Source organism: Bos mutus, chromosome 2, assembly GCF_027580195.1.
Source record: "Bos mutus isolate GX-2022 chromosome 2, NWIPB_WYAK_1.1, whole genome shotgun sequence".
NCBI classification, from domain to species: Eukaryota; Metazoa; Chordata; class Mammalia; order Artiodactyla; family Bovidae; genus Bos; species Bos mutus.
In genome coordinates this window covers 4,293,605-4,317,041 of record NC_091618.1, presented here as the reverse complement: position 1 = coordinate 4,317,041, position 23,437 = coordinate 4,293,605, and the positions used below count along the sequence as shown (strand labels likewise).

General features: G+C 41.7%; 1 protein-coding gene across 14 annotated transcripts in view; it reads left to right on the top strand.

The window, feature by feature from the left end:
- Positions 1-23,437, top strand: part of EIF4G3 (eukaryotic translation initiation factor 4 gamma 3) — a 353,762-nt gene that overhangs the window by 298,634 nt on the left and 31,691 nt on the right. For 12 of the 14 annotated variants that reach the window (XM_070382560.1, XM_070382520.1, XM_070382510.1 and 9 more), the window contains 9 exons: positions 6,140-6,286; positions 7,640-7,876; positions 8,908-9,012; positions 10,407-10,539; positions 13,394-13,488; positions 16,668-16,761; positions 17,681-17,798; positions 20,084-20,304; positions 22,654-22,772. In XM_070382560.1, the coding sequence (XP_070238661.1) occupies positions 6,140-6,286; positions 7,640-7,876; positions 8,908-9,012; positions 10,407-10,539; positions 13,394-13,488; positions 16,668-16,761; positions 17,681-17,798; positions 20,084-20,304; positions 22,654-22,772 (1,269 nt within the window). Of the gene's footprint in view, positions 1-6,139; positions 6,287-7,639; positions 7,877-8,907; positions 9,013-10,406; positions 10,540-13,393; positions 13,489-16,667; positions 16,762-17,680; positions 17,799-20,083; positions 20,305-22,653; positions 22,773-23,437 lie in introns of those variants that run through there. The other 2 variants (XM_070382529.1, XM_070382616.1) reach the window with 2 other exon arrangements.

The following is a 23,437-nucleotide window of genomic DNA, read 5'->3' as shown; positions in this document are numbered from 1 at the left end:
TCTGCCTCTTTGTCATTCACTTCAATCACACACCTCCATGAGTCACTTTGCAGTTCTTACCTAGGGGAGGGCTTGAGAATACAGTTGTGTGTCAATTTTCCTTGATGTTCTAAGGGGTGGTAGGTAGGCTTTCTAAAAAGGAATTCTTTAGATTTACAGAGGAAATTGATATAGTAGTTTTGGCTTTACCAGTTGGCTCTGCATATCAGCTGGTAAAGAATCCGCCTGCAATGTGGGAGACCTGGGTTCAATCCCTGCGTTGGGAAGATCCCATGGAGAAGGGAAAGGCTGCCCACTCCAGTTTTCTGGCCTGGAGGATTCCATGGACTGTGTAGTCCATGGGGTCTCAAAGAGTCGGACACACCGAGCAACTTTCACTTCACACCGTATTTATTGTGTGCACAGACACACTTGTTTAGATTTCTGTGCAGCTGCCTGCCTTTGCCAAGCTCTGCTAAGTGAAACCTCTGGCACATAAGACTTAAAGACATCATAAGAGGTAGTAACCTGGGCCTCTGGAGTATGCTGCTGCTGCTTCTGGTTCAAGTAGAAACGACTGCAGAGATCTGCAAGGCCTCCTTCCCAAACTGTAGCCTGCCAGGCTTCTCTGTCCTTGGAATTTTCCAGGCAAGAATACTGGTATGAGTTGCCATTTCTTCTTCAGGGGATATTTCCATTTCAGGGATGGAACCCTGGTCTCCTGCACTGCAGTCAGGTTCTTTACCATCTTAGCCACCAGGGAAGCCCCCTTCACAGACTGCAGGGCATTTAACTAGAACTCAGTACTTCTCTTAGGCAGAGGAGAACATCTGAAAGTGAAAATGAAAGTGAAGTCGGTCAGTCGTGTCTGACTCTTTGCAACTCCATAGACTGTAGCCTACCAGGCATCTCTGTCCATGGGATTTTCCAGGCAAGAGTGCTGGAGTGGGTTGCCATTTCATTCCAGGGGATCTTCCTGACCCAGGGATCGAACCCCGGTCTCCCGCATTGCAGGCAGATGTTTTACCCTCAGCTACCAGAGAAGCCCCAAGGACATCTGAGTTGAGTGGCAAATAAAGAAGGGCAGACACTGGAAATTGCTATCCTGTATCTAAATCTATGCTTAAATAAAATTTTAAATTGGATTATTAGTCCTGTTTATTGCACTGTTTCATTTTAATCAAAATTTAAAGAAAATCCCCACCTTGGAACTCTTTTTGAGCCTAAGTTCCTAAGAGCGGGGCACTGCTAAATTCCTAGCGCCTGAAATGGTTTCTGGTGCATAATAGACCCTCAGACATATGTTTTGAGTGAATGGATAAATGCATGAATGAAAGTATAACTTGAGTTTATTTTGCACCTTAAGACCGTGCTTTTGTTACTTTTAATCTCTGCTGTGGCAGGCATGCAGACCTCAGCTGTAAAGAATGGCACTGTGGGTAAATTTCTGCATTCTGTGTCCTGTTACACCAGATCCGAGACTTTGAATGTTGCCGGTTTAATGTGCCACTGAAGGAAAGATTGATGAGAAATGACTTACCCTTTCATAACTTGACCACTCCCTTTTCAGTCTTGTGGACATCCCTCAGTGCTGTATGCCTCTTCGAATGTATCTAATAGAACACGTTTCGGTAGATGTGTTTATCGTACATACAGGTCATGTTAAGTTCATTTTTAGTTGGGAATTTACTGAGGTCAGGACATCACCACTGATAAACGATAGTATGTCACTGTAGACCCAGGAGTTACTGTTGAACAACTGATTCATTGCTGTTCACTTCACATTTTAGAGTTAGTTTGGGCATACCACTTGTTTATATTATACTAGTCATTCCAGACACTTTACCGCGGACCAGAACATGCTTTAAGCAAAACAGCTACTGGGCCATGGATTACCACTGGCATCTTTATCTTCTAGGACAGCCCTGAAAATCCTGAGCGTGCTAATAAGCCAGGCCAGGACTTGTCTCCTGTTGGACTTAATTAATACACAACTGACAGCCCTTGGTGATTTTCAGGGAGTTTGATCCTTTTAAGGAGAAGAAGTATTTACCATCCATACTAACAAATATATTAGCAGTACAAATCCTGTTGCTTGAAGAAAATGACTGCCTGCTGCTGACAGTGTTCACGTCCAGGACTGCTGGCTGCCCGGAACGTGGCCAGCTCTCACTGCAGTAGGAGACGGACACTGTCAGTTCACAGTGTAGCGCAGTGGCACGTGGGTAGTTTACTGTTGTGTAAAAATTAAAAGGTAGGTGCCCTCCAGCAAATCTAGCTCACCAAGCAGTCTTGGTATAAAATATTCCCCAGTGACTCCCTCACTTTCTAAGGAATCGTCTCCCAGCAACCCATCTGAAGCACTTAGTATCTTAGTTTTAATTCCAGACTACTGTTTAATGAATTATGGTTGTCTGAGAGAGAGCTTCTTCTCGTTGTGGCATGTCACCTTTCATTTTTGGTATTATCCATGGTAACATCTTCAAGCATCTACCTCTTCTACTGTTAGGAACTGAATATTCATCTCTCCCCCAGTTCGTAGGTTGAAGCCCAACTCTCCATGTGATGGTGTTAGGAGGTGGGGCCTTTGAGAGGTGATTAGCTTTAGATGAGGTCATAAGGGTGGATCTCCCATGATGGAAATTAGTGCCTTTAATAAACAGGAAGAGGTACTAGAATTTCTTTTCCACCACATGAGGATAGAGGAGAAGGCAGATGTCTACACAGCAGACATCCAAAGAAGAGGGTCCTCCTTCACCAGGGACCAGATCTGCCTGCACCTTGATCTTGGACTTCCCGACCTCCAGAACTGTGAGAAATAAACATCCGTTGTTTATGCCACCCAGTCTGTGGTATTTCATTATAGCAGCCCTACCAGACTAAGACATTCACTCTTCATGTTCTCACTAACCAATTTTACTGAGTCTCCTGACCAGTTAAGTGTCCCCTGACAACACAAGCTGACTTAATACCATCATCGTTTCATAATTGTGTTGAATTGAACATCTCTTAAGAAGAAGACGATTACCGTGCATCACCGTTCTCGGGCCATATCCTCCCTGGCCTGTTTCCGTATTTCCACAGCCCCTGTTCACCAGAACAAGCCTTTAGGGTGTGGTGCAGCCAGACCTTCATTCATTAGAGACAGCCGTGCTTGCAGGTCTGTGGTCGTTCTGCTGAGCGTTCTGTTTTAATGCTTCCCGTGAACGTGTCTAACAAGCATATGCAACAGTCACAGGTTCTTTATGTCCCGTACATGTGAACTGTTGGTGACCACCACTTTGGGATAACAGATATTCAGTTCTCTTGCCTTTTGTGGCTCTCTCCTTAATTGCTTTGTGAACTAACTTAAACACTTTCTTTGATGTTTATGCTATTACAATATAGGTTTCTCTTAAATTTTACTAATAAACATGTCAGTGCAGCTCCAAACTTAAATATAGGTCTATCAGTTTATAGAATTCTTAGCTGTGGTCTGGGCACTGTTACTTGTTTTACTTAGACTGTCTCATTTAATCCTTCAAACAGTCCTGCGAGATAGATGTTATCCCCGTTTTAGAAAGAAAGAGAAGTTCAGGGAAGCCAAGTGATTTGGCCAAGGTCACGTGGCAGAGCTGGCATTATGACTGTCTCCACTGCTCCTGTTGCACCAGCTGCTTCATGGTGTCCCTTAGTCTGTAATCACTAGGATGCATCCTTTTGCTGATGAAGGGATTAAGGCTTAATGAGGTAGCTTGCTCACATTTACATACTGATGAGGTGTAGAGCTGGGATTCAAACCCTGATTTTATAACTCAGGATTCCAGTGCTCTTTCTCTTTGAGTGTTCCAAATAAGCCACGTTTAAGTCACGTTATTCTCTGTGACTTAAAGCACTTCCAACAAACCTATTGCATTGGGTGCTTAAAGCTGCACTTGGGCTCGACACAGGGATTGTGCCTCCCTTGTTTGGATGATGAACGAGTTTGGGTTAAAAGAATTGCCTTCATTTAAAATCAAGCAAAAAAAAGAAAATCATGTAAGCGAATCTTTTCAATATAGTCTTCTCTACATAAAAGGTATAAAAAGCAAATCCTTTAATACATTTTGTGTAGGGAAATTCTTCCTTGCCTTACATCATTTCTACTTGTTCCTTCCAGTAAATAAAACACACGAGTTGTAGTTATTTGACCTTCCTGACTCATTTTAGTTCTGGTCCCTGTCACTAAGACAGTGGCTTGAATTTTCATATTATCCACATTTTTCCCATCTTCTACATAGTAAACCCATAATTCAGGGAAAATCTTTTTAAGGCCGATAAATTGTGCCCAGATGATTTTTATCCTATCAGTCTATAATGTCCTTAGTGTTAATATAGACAGTGGTGAATATGCTAAGAAGTTGGCAAAAGCCTCTTGATGTGTTTATTTGAGTTCCTGTACAGTAGCAAATTTAATGTAACTGCTGAATTTTAGAACCTTTGCTTTGTTCTGGAACCTAACGTCATGCTGAATGCTCTATTATACAGAACCTCTCACATATGGTGCTTCTTTATATTCTGGGTTGTAGATAGTAAAAGATTGAGTCTACTTTTGGCTTCTGCTTTGAAAACCCTTTGCTCTCATGTTTCATTTCTTTAAGGCTAATTAAGTACCTGCTCTCAGAACTTCCCTGGTGGCCCAGTCCGCTGTGCTCCCAATGCAGGAAACCTGGGATTGATCCCGGCTCAGGAAACTAGATCTCACATGCCACACTAAATGTCTTGCATACCACACTTAAGATTCTGCACAGCCAAATAAGTACAAATAAATTAAAAGCCTACCCTCTTGTGTGATCATAGAATAGGCCTGACTTTGACATAACCTGTTGTCACTTGTATTTGTATGGCCTAAATTTGGACATAAGGACGTGTTAGCTTTCCTGTGATTGTCTGAAAAGAATCCGTATTTGATGTTCTTCTCCTCTAAGTTAAAAAAAAGTGAAATGAAACATTCAGCTCTGGTTGGTAAGAGCTGGCCTTGTTGAAGGGTCTTTCGTGTCTCACTGGGAATATGTTGGAGAATGTGCCGTCAGTTCTAGCACAAATATGCCGTGGTATTGTAGTCCTCAAGTTGCTAGCCATTCAGCCTTGATCAGCAGCTCTCCAAAGTCCATTCTGGTTGCTAACTCTTCTGTGAATATAAATACAAGGTATCCCATTTTTTATTAACTTCTCCCACTAAATCTAGGACAAAGACCACGTATTTCAGAACTTTGGGAGCCACTTTGTGATTCTAGGAAAATCATTTTGCCATATTGTCATAGCTGTTCAAAATGGTACTCGTGATTTTCTCTGTAAAACAGAATCTTTTAGTCAATCACTGTGCTGGTTCACTTTCTTTATTTTCTGAATAAGAACGTCTCTGCATTTAGTTAAAGGTGAAGCTGTTGCAGTTACTAGAAAACAATGGGTTTGTATGGACATCTTGTAAGCGTCTTGCCTCTAACCGGCCCCTTCCCTGCCCTGAGTCTGTGCATCAAAAGAATGTGCCTACGTTGGACATTTATTAGACAACTCGTAGAGAACTAGTATGTTCTTTTGTCACATAAGAAATAATCAATAAACATAGTGTATCGATAGACAAGTCAGATACTAGCGTTACAGTGTTGTGACGTCCCCCTTAGGAAAAGATGTCTCCAGTATTCTGAAACGTGGCCCTCACTCACACACACTTCTGCATCTTTCTAGAATAAGGATCTCACCTCCAACAATTTTCCTACGGCCATGAAATTCTCCCCTGCTTCGTTTCATTTTTATTTGTTTCTTGAAACCAAAGTACCTACTGTAGTAGTTTGAAAAACAAAAATAATAACCTTTGACAGTTAAAAAGGTCTAGAGGAGTGCAGAGTCATAGTTGTAATAGTATTACAAGGATTTCAAAGTCAGCTAGAGGCACAACCAGCCATAGAGGATGCGGTACATTTATATGAGAGGAATGTGTGTCTTTTCTATATAAAATTTAAAGCTCCTTAACCATTGAAAACATGAAATGCCTAAAGCTAAATCATGTATCTTTTGTAGAATGCTTACCTGTGGTTCGGTCAGCATTATTTTGCACAATAAAGAAAATAGATATTTTGAGAAAATCACTGGATTTCTTTAAGTAATCTTGCCCCTTTTGCATTTTCCCATCTGGATGCAGCTGAAAGTACCCATGGCAGACAAGCCTGGTAACACAGTGAACTTCCGGAAGCTACTACTGAACCGTTGCCAGAAGGAATTTGAAAAAGATAAAGCCGATGATGATGTCTTTGAGAAGAAGCAGAAAGAACTCGAGGCTGCCAGTGCTGTAAGTATTTTCACAGAAAAACCGTGCGTGTGCACTTTGAGTGTTATCAGAATTTTCATGAAGCCGGCTGCCTCATCGCCCTGCTACTTCAGTAGGTGCCTGCGGCCTTTTCTTCAGGTGGAGATATACCGTATTGATGTTTAGAGGAGAGCTTTATTCCTTTTAGTGCCACATGTTAAAACAACTCAACCTTCTAAGATAGGGATTCAGAACCTAGACTTCAGAGAGGTTGCTGAATTCCAGAAATCTCCTGAAATGGATGCGAACTTGTGGGGATAGTTTTATTTTCTGAATAGGTCTGTGGTTAACTGTCAAAACCTCAAAGCCTCTCCCTGACCCGTAGTTCAAACAAGTTTATTTAAACAACAAGACACTTGAAGGGAAAATTATATAGGATCATTTCTTCTTTTAGAGTAATTTATCCTTACTTAAATAGAGATTTTCCTACGTGTAACAGCTGCATACAAAAAAGTTATAAAATTGTGACTGGTTTTACAATGGTAAATGGAAAACATTAAAATCCTCCAATCAAGGAGTGCAAGAACTTTTATGCTTTTGTTAGACAATGAAAGCAAAATAATATACTGGAGTATAAAGATAAGAGTTGATGAGTATGCCCCTAATGGAGATAAAGGGGATGTTTTCCCCAGACCAGTATGTTTCCCCATCCCATCTTCATTTGATGTCAGTCGAAACATACCATCGCCCCTGTAGTTTTTTTTAAAGTGCACTATGCTTGTGCATATACACCAGTTACTTTATGTACAGTAAAGGAATGAGAAAGGAGAAAACGAAAAAGTAGAGAAACTACACTCTAGCAGTCAGGATGTGGTGGAACCAAATTGTGATTTTCTAACGGAGAGTGTCTTTTTGGTCTGGAGGAACAGAATTCTAGGGATTCCCTATTTAGCAGACACCTACTATCTCCTGTTGGAACACAACAGTTGTATCTTCATCCTCCACTTCGAAATGTTCAGGTGTGTCTTTTACATTGATTGTCTGCCCGTCAGATGGGAATTGATCTGCCTTACTGACAAACCCTGTCGTTCACAATGGGCTTTTATCAGGGTACTAAGTGGTACATGCCTCTTAATGTTTAACGGCACCTCTGAACCATCCTGCCCCTCCACCTTCAAATTAGAATGATCGTTTTTCTCAGTTTTGACTCCTTCCTTGAGCTTTTCGTCAGCAGTGCCGAGCTCCACAGTCTCCCTAGCTGCCGCTTCGTAGGAGGCTTGCCAGGTCTGCACTGAACGAGCATACCGGCAACACCAGCCACAAGTATGTTTTTAGCATCTTTTGAGTAGTACAATCTTCATCATCAAGATTCTGTTATTCTTCCTTATGCAATAGCCAGAGGAGAGGACAAGGCTTCATGATGAACTGGAAGAAGCTAAAGATAAAGCCCGGCGGAGATCCATTGGCAACATCAAGTTCATTGGAGAACTCTTTAAACTCAAAATGCTGACTGAAGCCATCATGCATGACTGTGTGGTGAAGCTGCTGAAGAACCACGATGAAGAATCCCTCGAGTGTCTGTGTCGCCTGCTCACCACAATTGGCAAAGACCTGGACTTTGAGAAAGCAAAGGTAAGACCCCCGAATCTCAGAAACCTCCTGCAGGGACTCTTTGTCAGCTGCGGAAGTTGACCGTCAACACAGGTCTCCATCTTTTCCCAGCAGCCAAGGGTGCTTTTCTTTTGTCCTTCTCACTGTCAGGGTTGGGCCATGGTGCTCGTTACCACGTTTTCATTAAAGTCAGAAGTGAAGAGGATCCAAAAGTATTTAAAAGCCAGGTCATGAATTGAGATTATTTCTCCCGTGTCCTTTATTTTACAGGCCCTTCATGTGTATATGAATAGCAGTACATTTCTGTGGACAGAAATTTGGGGGTGAGGGGGGAGCTACCAACAGCCAGGACTGACGGAAGACAAGAATGAAGACCTAGTAGCTTTCTCGTTTATGCTCTAGTTGATGACAGGGCTATCTAACCATAATATAAGAAACCATTAAAAATATTATAATTCAAACATAACATGGTACTGTCCAAATAAGGGGTAGGGAAATTAGAAAAGCATCAAAGAAATAGTGTCAGAAATGTTTTATAACATAGGAATCAGGTAGGGTTATGTTTGGCTGTGATAGAAAACCTGGAATATCAGTGTGTATATAAGACTGAGGTTTATTTCTCACTCATGTAAATGAAGTTCAGGAGTAAAAATTCTAAGGCTGGCCTGGTGGCTGGCTAAGAGATGACAAAAAATTTCAGTTCCTCCAGTGTAACATTTTGTCATCCCTAAGGTGTAGCCCTGGAGTAGTTCTTGACATCATAGCTGAGAAGGTTAGCAAAGGGCAAAGGACACAGCCACCTCTCTCTTAAGGTTCCAAGGAGATGCAGTATGACGTTTCCATTTATATTCTGTTGGCCTATAATTAGTCATATGACCATGGCCTGCCTCCTGGAATATGTAGCCTTTATTTTGGGTGTCATGTTCAATTAAAAATTCTACCACAATGCCTTTTGGCCAAAAGTTGTATTCCTATGCCGTCTTAAAATTCTATGTGGTAAAACTACATTTGAATTCCTCAGCCAGGAATACTAATGATTTTGTATCTTGCAGCCACGTATGGACCAGTATTTTAATCAGATGGAGAAAATTGTGAAAGAAAGAAAAACCTCATCTAGGATTCGATTCATGCTTCAGGATGTAATAGATCTAAGGCTGGTAAGTAGAAAAATCAACCTACCTTTCCAGTCTCTTCAGGGTTTGGCTTGGGGAGGATGTCCTAGGATTTATATGTATAATGGCTTAATGCTTTTGCCTCATGACTCAGAACATGGATCAACAAACTGTGACAAGAGAGCTATGTGAAAGGACAAAGAGCATGTACACCTGCCTGTCTGCAGCTTATTTCTTCTCTCTATTCTGGTGATCAGACCACTTTGCAATTTTGAAATCAGCCATTCTGATTTCAAACTGTGGTCATTTAAATTTAATCTTAGCATGCTAAATAATCAAGAATTCTCATCTTCAAAATCAATGTATTTCTCTTCCCCGAGCCTTACATTGTAGTCTCTGAAGTGGTGACGTTGTCTCCCTTGCAGGTGTGTTATAAAGATTCAGTGGTTATGTGTGTGGCCAGCTCACAGGAGATGTAGATGTTTTCCTCTCTGTTGTTTTTCCTGTATACTCTCTTGTTCTGCTGCTTTTTTCCCTCCTTTGTCATACTAAGTATAGTTCTCACCACTACCACCTTTGTCAACTGCTAGAGGAAACACACTGCCACTGAGCCTAAGATAGAGGAAGTGAACGCAGGTCCCCCTCTCTACCCCGCCCTGCACCCAGACCAGGTAGCTTACTCAGCTGAGATGTGACCTCAGGATCCTTCTTGTTAACAAAGCCACTACCACTTGATCAGAATTTTGAATGCTGATTTAAATCTATTTTCCATTCTTGCCTCAAACTAATATAAGTAAATGTTAAAAACTGCTCTGCCTCTTCCTTCAGTCACTCATATTTGTATCAGATATTGAGACTGTAGCTCAGAAGGGAAGGACTGGGAGAAGTGTCTCTTGAAGGAGACAGCTTGTCTTACCCTTAGCAGAGAGGATAACTGGAGCTTAGAGTGATTGTGGCGTTTTGTGTAGATACCATAACCTTGATATGTGAGGAAGGAAAACGCTAGTCATCCTCGATGTAGAACCCCAGTGGAGTGTGGTGTGAACTGAGTAGCAATATATCCGACTGGGTCAAGGCCAAAAGTCCTGACCTTTCTTGATTCCTCTTGTTTTTCCTTTCAAAAGTACAATATGATAAAATGTACAGATGGATGGGTAGGTAGGTGGATGGGTAGACAGATAGTTGGGCCATTCTTTCACTCTGTGTTTCTACCCACTGCTTTTGTATAGAGTAACTCAGTGGATTGAGACAGGTTTCAGTATTTAGCGCTAACATCTGAGCTGCACGTAGAGCCATCTGTAGGTGGTTGAACCTGCCATAGCGCCAGGTTCATGTGTATGCTATGCTTTTCTAGCAGTGAAAGTATAAAATAGATTTTTCTAAAGTTTCCTTTCTATTTTTAGTTATCTGGCTGACATCCTGATTTTCTCCTTTTATAGTGTAATTGGGTATCACGACGAGCAGATCAGGGGCCTAAAACTATTGAACAGATTCACAAAGAAGCTAAAATAGAAGAACAGGAAGAGCAGAGGAAGGTCCAACAACTCATGACCAAAGAGAAGAGAAGACCAGGTGAGGGGTGGAGTCTACCGGGTGCTAGGGAACTTGGGAGTTTGAGGGATGAATATGTTAAGAATTTTATATTTAGATGTGAAATGAGAGCAGAAAGACTGACCCAAAGAAGAGAACGGTGATTGGTAAGAGAAACGGCATCACCTGGAGACTGGTTGTTGTGTAAAAACAGAGAGTGTGGGAAGTACATTTTATTTCTTTGACTACTCCAAAGTCAGCAATCAGCAAGACTTCATTGAGCATCTTCTGTATACTCAGTATAGGTGAGGGATATAAAAAGAAGTAGAAGATACATCTCCTTCCCTCTGGAAGCCAGAACTAATAAAGGGAATGTTTTCAAGCAAACAGAAGTTACTATCAATTATGAAATGTACTCTCCACTCAGGCTGTTAAAACTCAGAACAGGTGGGATAGCAACTTGGAGGAAAGGGGCACTTGAACTGGGTGTTGGTAGATGGCCAATATTTGGAAGGGATGGAAAAATTATAGTCATGAAACTAAAGTAAATATATACTGTAAAGAGGAATAAATAAGCCTGATTAGAGTAAAATTTCAGTGTTCAGAAGGATTGAAAAAATGCTGAGAAGAGTGGACCCAAATCAGGAACTCGGGCTTGAGCTGACACTGAGGAGCTGCCGCTTGCTTTTGAGCAAAGGCGTGATGACAGGCTGGGTGCACTTCAATAAAATGGGTCTGCTGCTCACTGGAGAAGACGCCGATGCTGGGAGAGATTGCGGGCAGGAGGGGAAGGGGGCGACAGAGGATGGGATGGCCGGACGGCATCACGGACTCAATGGGCATGGGTTTGAGCAAGCTCTGGGGGATAGTGAAGGACAGGGAGGCCTAGCGCAGTGTAAGTCCATGGGTTCACACTGAGTCAGACACAGCTTAGCAGCTGAACAGCACTGACAGCATTGCTCGTCACGTGGTGAAGGGTGTACCAGGCTCAGAAATGCTGTTGTCAGCTGAACTCCTATGTGGAAGGAGGTTAAAACTTGGTAGTGATAAAAACAAAAAGGAAGAAACAGAAAAAAATAAGGTGAAGTAGTAAGCATTTTACACCTGAGAAAATAGAAAATTCTGTAGACTCAGTTTAGGAACATTGAAAGAAGAAACTTTTTTCAGAAAGGAAATGATCATTTTTCTTATAAGCTTGTTTCTTCTGAGATGACATCCAAATGGGAACGCTCATCCACTGTGCTATGAAGTGCTCAGATGGTGACCGGGTCATATTAGCATAGAGGTTGAGGGCATAGACTCTGGAGCCAAACCGTCTTGGTGTGAGTTTCAGCTCTCCTGCATCCTAACTGCGTGACCTTGCACAAGTCACTTAATCTATAAAATTGATCGAATAATAGTACCTAGGATTTGTGAGGCTGAAATGAGATGGGTAAAGTGTTTAGCATAGCAACTGACACCTACTAAATATTCGATAGCTGTGACCTGTTATTTATCAGAGACACTGTATACTCATAGTGAAGTTCTGAGAGATGACTCCACCAGGGAAGAGAGTGTGCTTTTCCATTCTACAGGAGCAAGGAATAATCAAGCGTGTTCATGACCATTAGTATCACTTAGCAAAGAGAAAATCAAGAAGCATGTGAGGATTGAAAAAGCTTTCAGACAGTTTGGTGGTCTTTCATTCAGTAAATATTTATTGAGTGCTTGTCACTTAACAAGAGAGACAAAGTCCATTGCTTCCTACAGCTCACATCTTAGGAGGAACAGAGGGGAACAAATACTTAAATATATGTTTGTCAGATATGTTCTATAGAAAAACTAAAACAGAGAAGGAGTAGGAATGCAAGGTTTGATGAGTAGAGAGGTTGCAGTTTTATATTAGGAAGATTGGGAAGCCTATTTAAGTTGGTGTTGTTTGAGCAAAGACTGAATGAAGTAAGGAAGGAGTTAATTCATGTGGATATCTGGGGAAGTGGGTGTTAGGAAAAGGGGATAGTAAGTACAAATGCCCTGAAGCAGCCTTTTCAAGCATCAGCAAAAAGGTCAGTGTGGCTAGAGCAAAGGTTATGGGGGGGGAGTGGTAGGAGATGGGGTCTGAGAGGCAGGGGCCAGATTACTTAGAGGAGATAAACCATTTATAAGGAGTCTGTCTTATTCTCACAATGAAATAGATAACAGAAGTGTTTTGAGCAAAGAAGTGACAAGACCTGACTCATAACTTACTCGGGCCACACTGGCTGCCATGATGAGAATGGTGAGGATGAAGCAGGAAGCCAGTGATGATGTTTTTATACCAGTTGAGGCTTATTGCTAGCTTAACCAAATTTGTAGTGTTAGTAGTGGTTAGAAGGGGGGCTAGATGCTGAATATATTGAAAAGGTTGAACTGACAAGATTTGCTGACAAATTAAGTGCAATGTGTGAGAGAGAGGAGTCAAGGTTTTCTGCCTCTCAGTCCCTGAAAGTTTAGAGAAGCAGGTTTTAAGGGAATGATCAAACCATAGTGTCTTATAACATCATTAAGTGAAATAAACTTTGGAATAAATTATTTCCATCTTATTTCTCCCAAAGTATTCTCATCATTAACTCTATACACATTAGATTTGGCCCTCCCTTAGGGAGGATTAGTCTAGCACTAAATACTTGTTCATTTCTATGAGTTGGTTCCTTCCAGGTCAGTAATGTTTTATGAGAGATGGATACCAGTAGAGTGCTTCTACTTGAAATTTTCATGTTGTGGGTGGTAAGGAGACCGTCAGCAGTGCTTTCACAGTTTCTTTTGTCTTTTTCCTGGGTTTTGATTGGAGCTGCTGAGTTGAAAAGATTGCTCACCATTTCATTGTCAAACTGATTTGAGACAGAGGAGAGTCTGGCTCACTCCGTTTTTCCTGCAGGTGTCCAGAGAGTGGATGAAGGTGGGTGGAACACTGTTCAAGGGGCCAAGAATAGTCGAGTATTGGACCCCTCAAAATTTCTGAAAATCACTAAGGTGAGTGTGACATTTAAGAACAACTTCAAATAGTCTCAAAAACATGACTCTCAAAATTACTTCCTACATGAAACAGCCGTATTACACATTTTACCGGGTAGTTGTTTTTTATTGCAGATGCATTTCTGCAGGGCAACCTTAGTAAGTGTATTCTTTCCTAGTTGTCCTGGAATTAGTCCTTTTTATTTGTATGAGTGTTAACTAAGAAGGACTAGATTAGTTAGGTTTACTAAGGCTTATTAAATTGACTAGGTTAATTCTTAAAGGTATGAGATACTTAGTATAGGAGAGATGGTAACAAAAGTTCTTGAGAAGCCATAGTAAATTGCAAGCTTTTGTACATTGTATCCTTAGCTCTTGCACTCATCTCACACCCTAGTAAAGTAATGCTCAAAATTCTCCAAGCCAGGCTTCAGCAATATGTGAATCATGAACTTCCTGATGTTCAAGCTGGTTTTAGAAAAGGCAGAGGAACCAGAGATCAAATTGCCAACATCCGCTGGATCATGGAAAAAGCAAGAGAGTTCCAGAAAAACATCCGTTTCTGCTTTATTGACTATGCCAAAGCCTTTGACTGTGTGGATCACAATAAACTGTGGAAAATTCTGAAAGAGATGGGAATACCAGACCACCTGATCTGCCTCTTGAGAAATTTGTATGCAGGTCAGGAAGCAACAGTTAGAACTGGACATAGAACAACAGACTGGTTCCAAATAGGAAAAGGAGTATGTCAAGGCTGTATATTGTCACCCTGTTTATTTAACTTCTATGCACAGTACATCATGAGAAACGCTGGACTGGAAGAAACACAAGCGGGAATCAAGATTGCCGGGAGAAATATCCATCACCGCAGATATGCAGATGACACCACCCTTATGGCATAAAGTGAAGAGGAACTAAAAAGCCTCTTGATGAAGTGAAAGTGGAGAGTGAAAAAGTTGGCTTAAAGCTCAACATTCAGAAAACGAAGATCATGGCATCCAGTCCCATCACTTCATGGGAAATAGATGGGGAACCAGTGGAAACAGTGTCAGACTTTATTTTTCTGGGCTCCAAAATCACTGCAGATGGTGACTGCAGCCATGAAGTTAAAAGACGCTTACTCCTTGGAAGGAAAGTTATGACCAACCTAAATAGCATATTGAAAAGCAGAGACATTACTTTGCCAACAAAGGTTCGTCTAGTCAAGGCTATGGTTTTTCCTGTGGTCATGTATGGATGTGAGAGTTGGACTGTGAAGAAGGCTGAGCGCCAAAGAATTGATGCTTTTTGAACTGTGGTGTTGGAGAAGACTCTTGAGAGTCCCTTGGACTGCAAGGAGATCCAACCAGTCCATTCTGAAGGAGATCAGCCCTGGGATTTCTTTGGAAGGACTGATGTTGAAGCTGAAACTCCAGTACTTTGGCCACCTGGTACGAAGAGTTGACTCATTGGAAAAGACTCTGATGCTGGGAGGGATTGGGGGCAAGAGGAGAAGGGGACAACAGAGGATGAGATGGCTGGATGGCATCACTGACTCGATGGACGTGAGTGTCAGTGAACTCCGGGAGTTGGTGATGGACAGGGAGGCCTGGAGTGCTGCGATTCATGGGGTTGCAAAGAGTCAGACACGACTGAGCAACTAATCTGATCTGTTCTGATCCTTAGCTCTAAGGAAGGAGAGAAAGTGCCTTTTTAAGTTTGACCATTAAAGGAATGAATGGTTTGCTATATCTAAGGCACAAAAGAAATCACAGAAGACCTACCAGAAATTATTCTGTGATAAAGATTTACTGGACCCTACTTCCTTCTCTTGAGAGTCTATGGGCGGTAAGAGGAAAGAATTTTCTCCTGGCAGATGTTTTCAGCAGTAGAAGTTGATCACTATATGTAGAGTGAAGAGAACCTTGGAGAACATAGAGAAAGTGGAATTACATTTTGTAAAAGTGGAAACTTCCAAGCCCACTGGGTTTTGCAAACCACTTGCAAGTGTGGTTTGATCCTTACTTGTAATACGCTTTCCATAGATCTGAAATTGGCAGCCTGCCAGGAGGATACTAAAGACAGTCTAAAGCTCACAATGAAGATATCAAATAGAAGAAGATGAGCTGTGTCGTTTGCATCCTTACAGTTTTGTCAAAGCATTGCTTCAGGATGGAGCATTCCCTCTCTGGATTTCTCTTGATGTATCAGCCAGGATCCTGTTTTCTAAGACTTGGTACATTCTTTCAGTTGTTTATGTCCCAAAGAAGGAATTCCATCGCTGAATACAACTTGATTCCCATCCACTTCCATTTCCAGCAAGAGACAGTTTTAACTAAAATCATTTGTGTTTTAAATATCGTTTCTGTGCATGGGCACTGTAAAAAGGAACATTCTACAACATTATTTCCTTAATATTTTAAAAAATATATAAATTAAAAGAAATGTGTGTATTCAGACAGTTATACTGTTGGTACTCTATATAAATATTAAAAGCTCAAAACCATTAAGGAGATTCACTATTAACTATTAACTACATATAGCAAGCTGCAGTGTCAGAGCATAGCAGTGCCTTTGCTAGGATCTGCCTCACAGTGTTTGTGTTGTGGTATGCATTCTATGAGGTACTCCATGCATTTGTACTGAAGTTGTGCTGGGAGAGTTAAATCTGAGAGGTATCAGGCACCCTAACTCCCCGTCTAACATGTTCTTTTCTTTTCTCTTGTTCCCCTTTACTGAACCATGCGCCTGTCTCACCTCTCCTTCCCTGCCCCAACCTATTTTAGGCTTTGCTAAAATGTGAAATCTTTGGGTCTTTTGACCTGTTTCCTAACAGTCACTTGAAAAGATTAATGAGTTAATTTTGTAATATTTGTATATTCCTCTTTCTTTTTTTTTTCCATTTTAAAATCCCTTGGCATTGTAAAAGGGAAATCATTAGAAACTGCTTAGCAGATTAGCATACCATCTTCAAGGATCTGAATGTATTCTCCAGGCCAGTAGTTGTATTTTGTGGACACTGGATTCCAAAGAGTTCTTCCAGGGCCAGAGGAATCCCAGTTTAATGGGAACAGCTCCAACTTATGTTTTGTATATGGGCATTCCAAGCAAAATTTTGTTGCTGAAATTGATTTTATTGCACTGGGGAGAAAAAAGAGAAGATAAACTATTCTTCTAGAATCGTTCCTACTGTTGACTTGTGATCCCTTACGTTGCAGCCCACAATTGATGAGAAAATTCAGCTGGTACCTAAAGCGCAGCTGGGCAGCTGGGGAAAGGGCAGCAGTGGTGGAGCGAAGGCGAGCGAGGCCGGTAAGTGAGGAGTGTCCTTCCTCCGGAAGCTGGCGTGCTGCAGTCGTTTCACAAGCGTACGTTTTAGTGCAAGATCTATAAACTAATCACGCCCAGATTTATTGGTGTCCCGCTCTTAACATAATTGAGGGTTTCCTCCTCAGTGTGGATCCTTAGGTATTTTGAATATTTAAAACAAGTTTTTTTTTTTTTAATTCAAAAACTATTTAAAACTTTAATCTGTTTGATTCCTTTGTTGTTTTGTTGCTTTTTACAAATTCAATATAATTAGAAAAGTTACTGGGACTCCAAATTAAAATGGAAACTCATATTACTGAGTAAAGTAATATTATTACCCAGAAGCATTTAACTTTAGGGTGTTGCGAAAGAAAAAACAATTCGATTAAAATAGTTTTCAAAATCTATGTCAGAAGTAGATTTTGAGAGACTTGACTTTAGGACTCACATACTTGGATCATAACAATTAAACTTCATTGTTAACAACCTTCCCATATTTCCCTTCTATTACATAATTTTGACCTTTTTTCTTTTAAATTAAATTGTTCACTTAAACTCACATCCATACTTTTACATAAATGACATCACAGCATTTTTTAAGTTAAATATTTTCTTTTGGTTTCGCTTGCCTTCTTTCTTCCCCTATTTACCATTCCTAGGCCCTACTTAGGATAATTTAGTTATATTTTTAAAGGAGCAGATAGTTGTAATGAATAAATATTTATAAATTCTTTTTTACATACAAAGTCTTTCTAACACAGTGCTTCTAAGAGTATGGTCTATGGACCAGGAGATTGGCGTCAGCTGGTTAGGCTCGTTAGAAATGCCTGGCCACGGGCCCTTCCCCACGAAGGCAGATCAGTTAGAAGCTGCATTTTAGTCATGTGATTTATATTTCTTTCTCACTCCTTAATATCTATAGATGCCTTAAGATCAAGTGCTTCCAGTTTAAACAGATTCTCTGCTTTGCAACCTCCAGCACCTTCAGGGTCTGCGTCATCCACACCTCTAGAGTTTGATTCCCGGCGGACCTTAACTAGGTAAGCAGTCTGCACATTAATAAAGATTGACCTGCTTGTCAGGCTGGCTGGCTGTCCAACACAACACACGCTCTCTCGCTCTCTCTGTGATGATAATCCCTATGGGTAGATTCATTTCATCACTAAAGTTGATTTCCTCCAAGATAAGGAAGTTATGGAGTTCAGATAAGGTGGAAGGGATATCCAATAGCTTGCTCCACTCAGAAAGCCAGGCCCAGCCAACGAGCCCCGGGAGCTTGTGTCAGGGCTCCGCAAGGCGAGGCTGCAGGCGCTCCAGAGAAACTAGCACCCTCAGGCTGCAACCCTCAAGCTGAGTGAAAGGGCCTGACCGCCCACCTGTGGATTCCTCTGTCACACTGTTCTTGCAGTTATATTTGAGGTTGCCTTTTATTTTTCACTACTCTGTATTCTGCTATCTTTCTACTTTGATTTTTGTAGGATTCGTACAGTCAGGTGTTCGTTGGCTAGTTTACACAGAGTGGGTGAGAACCTGTAGTATAGTGACAGAATAAAATGTTTTGATGTAGGTGCTTTTGGAACTGAGTTTCTTTAACCTCGCAAACTTTTGCTTTTTATTATTATAAATTAATGTGACTAGGTGGGTTTCCTAAGCTATATTACTATTCCTTTGGCTTCTGAAACAAAATATAGCACAGGTGAACTTTTAAACAGTAACCTAGATTGTCATTGAGCATCAGTTGTGCTCCTGAGGTGTTTGTGACTCTTTCAGTTCAGTTCAGTGCAGTTGCTCAGTCGTGTCCGACTCTGCGACTCCATGAACCGCAGCACACCAGGCCTCCCTGTCCATCACCAGCTCCCAGAGTTCACTCAGACTCACGTCCATCGAGTCAGCGATGCCATCCAGCCATCACATCCTCTGTCGTCCCCTTTTCCTCCTGCCCCCAATCCCTCCCAGCATCAGAGTCTTTTCCAATGAGTCAGCTCTTCGTACCAGGTGGCCAAAGTACTGGAGTTTCAGCTTTAGCATCATTCCTTCCAAAGAAATCCCAGGGCTGATCTCCTTCAGAATGGACTGGTTGGATCTCCTTGCAGTCCAGGGGACTCTCAAGAGTCTTCTCCGACACCACAGTTCAAAAGCATCAATTCTTCGGCGCTCAGCCTTCTTCACAGTCCAACTCTCACATCCATACATGACCACTGGGAAAATGATAGCCTTGACTAGACAGACCTTTGTTGGCAAAGTAATGTCTCTGCTTTTCAATATGCTATCTAGGTTGGTCATAACTTTCCTTCCAAGGAGTAAGCGTCTTTTAATTTCATGGCTGCAGTCACCATCTGCAGTGATTTTGGAGCCCAAAAAAATAAAGTCTGACTGTTTCCACTGTTTCCCCATCTATTTCCCATGAAGTGATGGGACAGGATGCCATGATCTTCGTTTTCTGAATGTTGAGCTTTAAGCCAACTTTTTCACTCTCCTCTTTCACTTTCATCAAGAGGCTCTTTAGTTTTTCTTCACTTTCTGCCATAAGGGTGGTGTCATCTGCATATCTGAAGTTATTGATATTTCTCCTGGCAATCTTGAGTCCAGCTTGTGCTTTTTCCAGCCCAGCATTTCTCATGGTGTACTCTCTTTTCCCTGCTATAAATGTCCCCTGATGGCTGTGCTTTTTGAGGACTGTGCCTGTTCCTGCATAGTGATTAGACCCGTTGTCTTTCCTGTAGGTCTTCCTTTTCTCATTTTAAATTCACCGTTGCTGATCTCTCTTGGGCTGAGGACCTGTTTGCCGCACTGGTTAGAATTGTCTGAGAGAGGAGTAGGAAGACAGGAAGATTCTCTCCTAAAATGAAAGTAGTGTGTGATTTGGGCTATTCAAAAACTTTCCACGACTTGGTCCTCAGATATTTTCCATGTATTTGAAATTTCTGAATAAATATCATTGTAAAGTTTGTAAGACAGTAAAACCATATTATTTTGGTACTCTGTTTCCCTTTCATTCACTTAGCTCATACACTCATCAGTCTTTCTTCTTAAAAGATATTTTAAAATTTAGACAAGGAATTGCCATTGGCATTTAAAATTTTCAAGTGGTATCCCTTTTACATTTAAGGAAAAGCTAAAACACATCTTAATCTCGTTAAAGCACTGATTTTACTTGTTTATGTAAATAATTATACTTTGGCGTGTAATTGGTGCCTCATACATCTAAAGTTGTCTGTGAAAAGTTCTCCTGCATACTTAGAAAGTCTTGGTGTTGTTTTATAATTTGAATACAGAGGGAATGGAGGTGGTCTTTATTTTGAGAAGTGTTGTTTTGTCTTTGAAGTCGAGGAAGCACGGGCAGGGAGAAGAATGACAAGCCCCTCCAGCCTGCAGCAGCTCGGCCAAACACTTTCATGAGGGGTGGCAGCAGTAAAGACCTGTTAGACAATCAGTCTCAGGAGGAGCAGCGGAGGGAGATGCTGGAGACCGTGAAGCAGCTCACAGGAGGCATGGACGTGGAGAGGAGCAGCGCTGAGGCGGAGCGAAGCAGGACCAGGGAGCCAGGTGAGGGGTTCTGTATGAACAGACACAGGTGAAGACTGGGGCCTTCAATTTGGGAGGAGAAAAAGACAAGGAGACTTTGTGCCTGAGTAGATTTTCAGAATCAATACATGTTAACAGCACACAAGCCAGTGCTCTAAAAGTTAGAGGATATCTTCCTAATCTCACGGTTCTCGTTCCCCAGGTATCCATTGTTCAGCAGTGTGTAAATTTTCCCCTTCACTATTAAAAGCGATGCAGATAAGGGCCTTTTGCTGTATCTTGAGCGATACGAACTTCCTCCAACGTCCCTCAGTTGCACCCCCGTGTGCATTAGAGTGTGTGTCCTTTGTGAATGGTAAAAGTGAAAGCTACTCAGTCCTGTCTGACCGTTTGCAGCCCCGTGTACAGTCCATGGAATTCTCTAGGCCAGAATACTGGAGTGGGTAGCCTCCCTTCTCCAAGGTATCCTGTGTACAGCCCCTCACATGTATGAAAATCCTGAAACTGTTGGGCCACCACAGGGCAAACCAGAGAGAAAGTATCAGATGGTCTTTTATTACCTTCATCTTGGAACCTCTGTGGGTTTTGTACATGTTGAGCATGTATGTGCTTAGACGACCAACTCAGGTAGTGCTCTAAAAACTGCCTCGTGTTTAACCGATCTGATTTTCAGTTTCCTCATCTCTTACATGGGGATAACAAGTGTACTAATTCTGTAGTTATTGTGAAGGTTAAAAGTGATAATACATGTAAATACTTTGAACATTACCTGGTAAACACAAAGCTTGCAAAAAGGTATTAGATGTCTTAATGATGATAATGACAGTGATGAAAAAGTTTTTAAATCTTAATCCTGAAGTAATATGGTTGTTTTATAACATTTTCCTAGCTTTCAATTTTGTTTCACTATTTAAATTATGTCTCTTAACTGTAGTTTCTAAATGGATTTCACAGGAAAATTGAAATGTCTTTTCCCGACTGATGAGGACTTCAGATCTTTCAGTTTTAAGGACGTGTGGCTTTCTTCTGCATGCTGGGTGGTTTGGGAGCCTAACAAGATAGGGTATGAGAAGCGTCTGGTGTGTAGTGGACGCTGTGGCACAGCTGCCCTCCGCACGCTTAACTGTCTGGGTCATTTGTTCATTTGCCACGTGCACCTGGGCACCAGTCCCTGCTCTTGGTCTTCTGTCTCCTGGGTCAAAGAGAAGTTTATCAAATAACCCCATGAAAGATGATACACGTGGTAACCCAAGGATTGAAAGAGAGATGAAACCGAGGACGGTCTCGGAATGCAGGAACGGCAAAACCAGACCCTGGTGTCCTTCCCTCCCCCGTGGTGTGGCTCCTAACGGATTTCAGGTCCTCCTGAGCAGTGTCGCCTGTCTCCCCTCCTGCCCCGTAGGGAGAAGTTACCTGCCTTACTCTTCCCCCACCCAGGATACGTGCCGCATCCAATCAGCAAATGACCCACAAGACCCCTAGCCCACTCCTTGTTCCCTGGGTATGAAAGTGGACTAAGGACCACTGTTCAAGGTCAGGTCTTCCTTGAGCTGGCCTGCTGTTCTAGAGCGTCTCCCGCTGTAATGAACTTTATGCTCCTCTCCTGCCTCATGTCTGGAAATTCTTTTCCAACCCTCACACGGACCATGACAGTATAGAAGTACAAAATGAGAAAAACGCTATGAAAGAAACCTAGTTATAAGAGAGTACTTACTTACCAGACACAGGGGAATGTTAGAGAAGGCTTTCCTCGGGTCTGAAGGAAAGAGGAGTTAAAACAGGTTTGCAGGGAGGGACAGGCGAGGGGCAGAGAGAGACAGCATTCCATGTAGGAGGAGCACCGTGAACAGAGTATTCGTCGGTGGAGCCATGGCGTACTCAAGCAACTGCAGAAGCCAGCGTGGCTGTAGCTCTGTGCATGCCTGTGCGACTTAGCGGGCCTCGCGTGCCCTCCGTCATCGAAGCAGTGGAGAGCAATCAAAATACAGGAAGGAAATGCAGCATACTCTAGGGAAACATTCCTTCACCGTGTTGTGTACTTGAAGCTGATATAATACTGTAGATAATTCTGTAAATCAACTATACCTTGATTTTTTTAAAAAAGGAACAAAAAATGCTAATTATAAAAATTTATCAACATCTCAATCCCTTGTAGCTGTTGTGGACTATGAAGTTATTTAGTATGTGTGTATTCTAAAATCGTGTTTCTGTATTCTACTTTTAGGTGGCTTGCTTTGTCACATTTGTATCTGTTTTAATGCCTTTACTTAAAAAAAAAAGTAACAGAACATGTATATTATCAACCATAATTCTACCATTTTAATGATAATTTTTGTCATTTTTCCTTTCTCACTATTTTATCCTCACTAGTGACAAAACCGGAAATTCCAGTAACATCAGCCTCTGACAAGCCTGCGTTGTCAGAGGAAGAGATGGAGAGGAAGTCCAAATCTATCATTGATGAGTTTCTACACATTAATGATTTTAAGGTAAACAACAATTTTTAAAAAGGAAGCAACAGCACAGAAAGGCCTGTGATAGGAGACAGCGGAACTTCACTGGAGACAGTGTGACTTGGTTTTGGTCTAGATCAGTTATTGTGAACTGATGAGACCTCGAGCGAGTGATCCCAGCCCTGCTCGGTTCAGTTTGCACAACTGATACGCTTCTGCCCAGTGCGCTCTTTTATATGGATACTGTGGTTCACAGGATCAACTGGCAGGGAGGGAGAGCCGGTATCAGTCCCTCCCCACTGCAGGATAACCAAATTTACTTTGACATTAATGAACAAAAACAACACAGTATCATGAGGAATTCCTGGCTCCTTATATTACCTGTCTTTTCATCAACATTCTCATAGGAACTTTAAAGTACAGCTGACATTACTTTTTCTTTACTTCATAAGTAAAACTGAGGCACAAGAGCGTAATGTGTTGGGGTCAGACAGCCTAAGTGAAACATTTCAAGATGTAGCTTTCAGTTTGCCCTTCTTTAACCTTAATCTTCTCCTGATCTTCATTTTAAGGTAGCAGTGAGTAAGATACACACACTGCCTGACTTCATGAGCCTTGTAGTCTTAAGTTAGAGACAGATCATGAACAGATAAAGTCCACAAAGTGTTCAATTGTGGTTAAAATAAATGCTAGGAGACCTG